The following is an 8,116-nucleotide window of genomic DNA, read 5'->3' as shown; positions in this document are numbered from 1 at the left end:
AAAGATAGATAGATCAAAGATCGATAGATAGATAGATTAAAGATATATAAATAGATAGATAGAGAGAAAGAAGTGCAAGCAAGGATAACACTACTGATCTACTTGTCTATATGTATCTGTATGTAGCTATAGATATTATTGCGTCTTACCCGGTAGCATCATGAACTTTCTTTTTCAAATGCTTTTTCTTATCAGCATGTTCGTCATGCTCGCCATTCTCTTCTTTCTTTCTTTCTTCAACTTCTTCATCTTCATCATCTGTATGCTGATCAGGGACCGTATATCTTTCCGCAAGTTGGGGCGAACGGCTTCGTCCTCTTTCTTCTTCTTCTTCTTCCTCTTCTTCTTCTTCTTCCTTTTCTTCTTTTGCGTCTACACCACCATTTTCATTCTTATTTCTTCTTTCTTTTCTTGTCGCTTCATCGCCACTTTCTTCTTCTTCTTCGTCGTCTCTTCCTTCCTCTTCTTCTTCTCTCTCTTCCATCACGCCATTCTCATCATCTCCGTCATTCTCTTCTTCGTCTTCTTTGGACTTGCCTTTCTTCTTCTCCTTCTCTTTCTTCTTCTCCCCTTCTTCTCTATCTCTTGTTGTCTCCTCTCCTACTCTTACCTCACCTTCTTCCTCCTCCATGTCCACTTCTTCCTCTTCTCCATCGTCATCGTCTTCTTTCTTCTCTTCTTCTCCTCTCTCTTCAGCTTCTTGCTCCTTCGGAGCTTCAGAAGAAGACGGAGTCTTCTTCATGGCGGGTGTATGTACACCACCTCGACTCTTACCCCCTTCTTCTTCTTCTTCTCCTCCTCCTGTCTGAGAGGTCGCTGGTACAGGAAGAACATTCTCTTGTTGTATCACTTCCTCCCAGCCATCTGCCGTTGTACGGACCTGGCGTATGCCCGGGCGAGGTAATAAGCTATCTTCTTTGTCTTTGATGATAGAAAGGAGAAGAAAATCTCCTATCTGGAACTTCACATCCTGGAGAATAAGAAAAAACAAAGACACAAGACGAAGGGGTGAGGGAGAGAGAGAGAGAGAAAGGAGAGGGTGCCACAGAGAGGCATACTTCGAAGGACAAAGAAACACAACTATTCCAGACACATACAGGAAGGAAAGAAAGAAAGGAAAGAAGGGTCTTCCCGTCTTCTACTACTACTACTACCCTCTCTCTCTCTCTTTCCGTGTACATACACTCCACACCGTCATAAAGAGAGAAACGTATCAACAGACCAGCGCCATCCATCACTTCCAAAAAAGTTAATTACCACAGCCATCCTGCCAAGACAACATTCATAAAGAAAAGCGACTAGAAAGAATACACACTCTACCAGCATGACCTCGGGAACACGAAATAAACAGATAGCCTTAAGATAGATACATCCATTACAGATACATTAAAGATAGATAGATAGCTTAACGATAGATAAATAGATAGAGTACAGATGAATAGATAGAGGGATTAACGATAGATAGGTAGATGACGTACAGCGATATACAGATAGATGAAAGCGAGGATCCATGAGTTGTCTCTTTTGCTCTGCGTTGATTTTTGTGCTTACAGCTAGGGTTTTAGAATCTTCTCGAGCATCGACAATGGTAGAGTGCAGAAGACCAATCGAAGCCACGACGTTCTTCCCTGTCTTATCTGGAGAGAACATTCACACCGCAAAAGATTGATACACACCAAGAAGAGTAAGCAAGACCAGAAACATAAAAAGAAAATTCAGAAGGATTGCACGGGAATGGATGAGGCCGAAGAACAAGAAAGAAAGGAGATCAAAGGAGGGCGACTGCGCAACAAGACAACTGGCTGATTTGGGTGTGAAGTCGATCTCCATATGTACCTATGAATATGTATGAATGTATGTATACGTGTATTATGTATGAATAGGATAGAGATGTATAGGGACGTACGTATGTCTAGACCCCTGGAATGAAGAGAGAGTTTGCTATCTCCCAGAGTATTGCCTCTACGCCAGCATCACAATGACGCTAAGTCGCAAAGAAGCTGCTCTTCTCCATGCAAACAATAGACATGGAGAGATAAACATACAGGGAAGAAAAAGAAATACATTCTATAGGCGCATACACACACATACAGACAGACATATAGATACATATATATATCTGTAGTGATACCTGTATACACGAAGGTATGTACCGTAGAGAGTCCCTTCTCTGTTCCAGTAGATAGATACATACATAGACCATGTCTTGAAGTATCACATCTCTTTCTGTAAATCTAGACTGTGCGGAGGTTTGCATGATAAATCTTACCTGGATAGACAAGCCTGAACTTCCACACTGCGTGTCGATCTCGAGCCTCCCAGCAGACATCCTTCACAAGATATGCGATTTCTCTCAGCTTGCTATCCATCCACGCGTACACCTGACCAAGAAAACGAGACAGAAAGTAAGAGAGAAGGTCTCTTCAGCTTATAGACATGAGGGGCTGACAGGAGAGAAGACAGCAAGAGATCCATGACACATACATCGTATATCATCTTGCTACTGACTTAGCCTTCTACACACTCACCCGGTGTGACTAAAACTACTGCTACTACTACTACTAAAGGACTCCTCACGTCCTCTACACACTCAGTAGAGAACTCTCTCACGTTCTTCCTGTCCCTTCTTCTTGTTGTTCTCGATTAGCTCAGAATCTTCTTGTCTTCTTTTTCTTCCTGTTTCCAACCTTCTTCTTCTCCTCTCTCCTCACCCCTCAGCCCTACACCTATCTCTCCATACAGATACCCCACACAGAGATAGAGAAATGAACAGATAGGTAGATAGACTGAAGATAGATAGACATGCACCCCGGGAGAGAGGCATAGGTCTATAGAGACGTGTGAGCGAGTGGTGAAGTTTGAGAAGAGAGATCTGCGCCGCTTCTCCTCCTTTCCCCTGTTGTCTAGGCTCCTCCTTCTCTCTTTTTGAAAGAACTCCTTGTTCTCTTTGTTTATCTTTTTGCTTTGGTTTCGCAGGAGATTGATAGTAAGAGCGATCTTGGTGGTCGTTTTATTTACCTGTAATTCATCTTCTACAGGTTCTTTGCCTCTTTGCTGGAATTGCTCGATGGAGTGTTGATCGTCGACCTTATAGAAAACTCGCAGAAGGAAAGGAGGCGTGACAGATCGATCCACCACAACCGTCGGCTTCAGTGTACGTCTCAGCGCTAGATGAGAAAGAGAGACCAGAACCAAAGAAAAAGGAAGAAAGAAGGAAATAAGAAAGAGAAAGAAAGAAAGAGGCAAGGGAGAATGAGAGGAGATGGGGAAAAAGAGAGACAAAGGAAGAAAAGGCAAGAAAGGAGGAGTTGGAGAGATAGAAAGAAAAAAATGGATAGAAAAAGAGGCATGGGTATGAAAGCTTCTTCTTTCTCTTACTGTGCTACAAGGGGTAGGTGCTTTTATGCTAGCTGGTGTCGTACGGACAGACATGTAGAGATAGAAGGCAAAGTGAAGGTCCTCGATTCGACTTACGAAGAAAAGAGAAAACACAATCCGATGGTTTGTCAGAATTCAGCTATCCATACGTATGTAACGTTCACACCACTAGCCACAGCACCCTCACATGTCTAGACACACACCAGGCCTGCTGTGCTCTGTCTTGTCTTGTCGCTATCTCAGTAAACTGCCAACCCTGTAAATACTACACACACGCACACTCCTAAGCTGTAGATAGATAGGTAGAGAAATAGATGGATAAAGATAGACAGACAGACAGATAGATAGATATACACATGAACGCATGATATGAGTGCATGCATATCGATGTTTCCATGGTGTACATATATAGCTCAGTCCATTGATATAAATGTACATAGTTATCAACCTGTCGCTTTTCTATCTATCTTCCAGCAACATGTCAATCTCCAGCATGAATCCCAATCTCTCTTTCGTACGTCCCTCTTCTTCTTTTTCTTGTTCTCCCCCCTCTTGCCCTCTTTCTCTCTCTTTTTGTTTCATCCCCATCTGTCCTCTTCTCTTCATCATCTCCATTGTTTTCTTCTGGTGTCTCTTGCATCATCTGCTTACCTTTTCTTTGCGCTTTGAGAGCTCCAGCGACCTCTGCATCTCTAATCATCTGTCTTCTTGCCATGAGACGCTCTTGAAAGAAAGCCGGAGGTGGCGAGTTTCGTCGGAAAGGGGGAAGGCCCATGCTCATGATTCCTCCCTGTCGCATAGTGCCACGTGCACGTGCATCTCCATTAAGGTTCATGGCATCTCCATTCATTCCTGCTCCTAGAGAAGGAGAAGACTGCGACCCCCAGGCAAATGAAGAAGAGGAGGCACCGTTCTCTCCATGCGGGTTCGTCGCCGTGGCCCAGTAGGCATGCTGCCTATGACGAGGATCAAAGGGGTGTAAAGGATGATGAGAGTGCTGGCCTGAAGGAAGAGGAGGGGGTGGGGGAGGCATTCGATTCTTGGCGCGATCGAGAAGATAATCCGAGTGGAAGAAAGAAGAAGATCGGTGGTGGAGGTGAGACATGGATGATAAAGGAGGTAGAAGAGGTGTTGTGCTATACTTCGGAGGAGGTCTTGAAGCAAAAGGATGGTCACGTGGTAAGGCAGAGATCCCTTCATCGGCCATATTAGGGGGGGTATGATGATCGAGATGATAGCTGGATCGATGTTTGTGATAGACTCCTCCTCTTCCTGCTGGTCCTTCATCGCCGTCCCTTTCTCTCCATGCAGGAGGAGGAGAAGAAGAACGTGAGCGACCACGGCGTCGATGATTCCGACTGTAAGGGCCTCGATCTTTGCGTGAAGATGATGCATTACGATAAGGAAAGGGAGGAGATAGAGATGAGCTCGAACATCTTCTTCTTCGACGACGACTCGGGCTACGGCTTTCGTTATGTTGTCTCTTGTTCCCACCATAGCGTTGCGGAGACATCGAAGAAGAGAACGATCGACTTCTCCCATGACGTCTCCCTCTTCCCTCATTTCCTCGTCTGTCTCTCCCTCTTGGTTCCCCGTCTTCTCCATGTAGACGTGATGAAGACCCATCAGGCGGTATACCCCCATCGACAGGGGGAGGACGACAGATGGATGGACTTCCACGGATTCTTCTCCTTCCCCCACTAGGACTTCGGCTAGCTGTACGGCTCCTTCGATGATGACGTCGATGTCGATGACGGCGTCGATTGTCCCCTCCCCCACCTCCACCACGACGACGTCCCCCAGGGGGGGAAAGAGAAGAAGGAGAAAATAAGAGAGAAGAAGCTGATGGAGATCGATCATGATTATTCTCTCTGCCATGTGATATAGATGAGATAGATGGTCTTTCTCTTCTTCTCCGACGTCTTCTTGCACTGGAATCTCTCCCTAGATGACCAGAAGGAGGAGAACGCGGAAGTGGACTTCGTGTCTCGTCTCTCCGTGATTTCTTACTTGCCACTTTGCGACTGAGACTACTTCTCTTTCTTCGAGAGCTTCCTCCTCTCTTCCCGCTAGGACTTCGTCTCCGTCGATCCTGCTCGCCTTCTGACGACGGAAGTCGATGACGCGGAGGTGAGGCATTATTATTGTTAGAATCTTCTTCTTCGTTCGTGCTATGACTCCTATTCCCTCTCCGAGAGCTTTTCTTCTTTTCTCGACCTCCTTCTTTCTGATCTTCATCATCTTCATGACCCTCTTCGAGAGGTTGTCCGTCTCGCCCTTGTTCTTCTTCTTTCTTATGTCGATAGTGACGGCTTCTTCCATTCTCCTTCTCTACGAGAGGAGATGAAGGAGATCGGGGACTAAGACTTCGATGGTTCTTATGTCGATGATGTCTAGCTGATCGAGTTGAAGAGACTAGTCCCTTCGGAGGTATGACGCCAGATCTGAAAGAAGATGCCGAAGATTTCTTCTCTTTCTTCTTGACGTCTTTCTCTCCTTCGCCGACTTCCTTGTCTTCCTCTTCATTAGGTAGATTCCCATCTGAAGCGCCAGGCGTTCTCGAAGAAACAGGAAGACCTGACGAAGGAGAGGAGGAGCGAGAACGAGATTTCTTCGTTGATTTAGCGCTCTGATGACCACTGTTATGTTTACTACTTCGATGTCGATGATGCAGCCGATGAAAAGAAGCAGAATTTCCTCCTTCCTCACTTGCCGGGGGGCGCGCTGCATCGGAAGAATAAGGAGACGGAGACATAGACGATCGTCGTTTCTTTGTGGTAATACTTGAAGAAGATGAAGAAGAAGAAGACTTCTTCTTAGATGAACGTCCACGCCCCGTAGCTGACGATGAAGAGATCCTACCTCCCTCACGTGCAGGTGGCGATACAACTTTACTGCGGTCTCTCCCACGCCGACTTCCCTTAGGACTCAGAGACACCGAACGAGACGGACCGGCTCCATCTGCTTGGGGTGAAGGAAGAGAATCTCGATGACGACGAAAGTTTTCTTCTTCTTCTCTTCCTCGATCTCCACCTCCCTTCCCACGAGACAGACTCCGAAGGCGATGTCTCGCCATACTCTAGGGGTAGTGAAAAGAAAAAAGAAGTGATTTGGGTGTGTGTGGAGAGGAAGAAAGGTAGCGTTCTGTTGGGAAAGGAAGGGATGGTATGAGAGAGGGGGGGAGAAGAAAAAGAACAGAGGAAAGGAAGATGGAAAGAAAGAGAAGACAGAACACGGAAAACAAGATGAAGGAAGAGGAAAGACTTGGAATGGTTTTGAAGAACCGAGATGAGGAGTGTGAGCTGAATTAAAACTTCTCTGGGAAAGAAAGGGGAAAAGAGGAGAGAGCACGATGAAGACGAAAGAGCAAAAGAAGAAGAGCGATGAAAAACGATTAGAAAGGAAGGGAACAAACGAAGAAGGCAATGCGATAATCAAACAGAAAAGGAATGAAAGGAGACGTACAGGCAGTTTAAAAGAAGACAGATGACACTCGCTCGTGTGTTGGGGTGTACATACACCTGAAATTGAAGGGGACAGAAGGCACTGAAAAGCGTCCCGGTGAAACTTCTTGCAAAGACTGAAATAAAGAAGGTGAAGGTGTATGTATTGTTCGGCTTCTTCTTCCCTCCGCTTTTAGAATTGCCGAGAATCTTCTTTAGTGATTTATGACCTTCTATTTCCTCCCTTCAAAGGAGGGGATTCCACGACGAAAATCCTTCCCATGTTTCCGCATTTGCCGGCGTCCATACACCCGAGCTCGACTATCAGGGGAACTATCCACGGCAACATTCAACATTGATCAAAACGAAGACATAAAAACACACCTCTTCATGACTTTCATCTATCTATCTATCTTTTCTTCTCCACCTCTCTGTACATTCCTGAAAGGACGCGTGGAAACCGAGAAACGCTGAAGAGGGACAGGAAGAAAAAGAGCGAGCGAGAACAAGGAAACTTCTTCCTTCCTTTATCTTCTCGTACTTCCAGACGGAATGGAACCCTACTACTACCTACTCAGAGCGGAGAACACCTTCTCCTTCTTACTCCACTTTCTTCAAAGAAAAGAGAAGAGGACACACACAGAGAATCGAACTGCAACGACGAGAAAGAGAAGCAGAAGAAGACGAAAGAAGATTTCGGAAACAAAACGAGAGAAACTCACTTTCTTGACCGACCCCTATCTACCTCACATGAAACAAAAGTAGCATGTCTCCCTCCTCTATTCTTTGCGACAGAGTCTTCACCAGCAAACACCATACTACTACTACTACCACCATCTAAAGAAGAAGAAAGGGCATTTCAGTTAGAGACAAGAAAGGAGAAAAGAGAACTCTTCTAGGACTCTTTTCCCCTCCTTCCTTCTTTCAGTTCCTTTTTCATCTTCTCCCTCGGAAGAAAAGCAAAGCTTTTGTCAGCTTTTCAGATGAACCTTCCCTCGCTTCTTTCACTCTCTTCGTTCCCGTCGTCTGCCACCTCGATGTGCAGCGGCAGGGTGAGCGAGCAGTTTCCTTCCTTCTGAATACGGCGATCCAGTTAGGCGCCACAGCTTTTCGTGCATGCAGAGGAGGGTTAAGAAGGAGCAGAAGGAGGGAAACAACACCAAGAGACGAGAAGGAATAAACCCGAATTGTGATAGAGAACAACTAGCAAAACGAACACAGACAAAGACAGAGGGAGCCCTGTCATGAATGGACAGAAAAAGCCCGAGCTCGTCTTCATCCTTCACTCTTTATTC

At 45.7% G+C, this 8,116-nt stretch overlaps 1 protein-coding gene across 1 annotated transcript in view; it reads right to left on the bottom strand.

Moving 5' to 3' along the window:
* CSUI_002118 (sin3-associated polypeptide sap18) overlaps nt 1-7,857 on the bottom strand; it is a 10,475-nt gene extending 2,618 nt beyond the window's left edge. Inside the window, exons 1-5 of the mRNA XM_068062320.1 lie at nt 4,030-7,857; nt 3,019-3,167; nt 2,270-2,381; nt 1,552-1,637; nt 150-970 (exon numbers count right to left, since the gene is read on the bottom strand). Coding sequence (XP_067925699.1) covers nt 150-970; nt 1,552-1,637; nt 2,270-2,381; nt 3,019-3,167; nt 4,030-6,454 — 3,593 coding nt within the window. The 5' untranslated portion in view covers nt 6,455-7,857. The remainder of the gene's footprint in view (nt 1-149; nt 971-1,551; nt 1,638-2,269; nt 2,382-3,018; nt 3,168-4,029) is intronic.
* Nucleotides 7,858-8,116: the final 259 nt, after the last annotated feature.

Source organism: Cystoisospora suis (assembly GCF_002600585.1).
Source record: "Cystoisospora suis strain Wien I chromosome Unknown contig_885, whole genome shotgun sequence".
Lineage (NCBI taxonomy): Eukaryota > Apicomplexa > Conoidasida > Eucoccidiorida > Sarcocystidae > Cystoisospora > Cystoisospora suis.
Note: the sequence above shows the minus strand (reverse complement) of the source record. Positions and strands in the feature narration are given on the sequence as shown.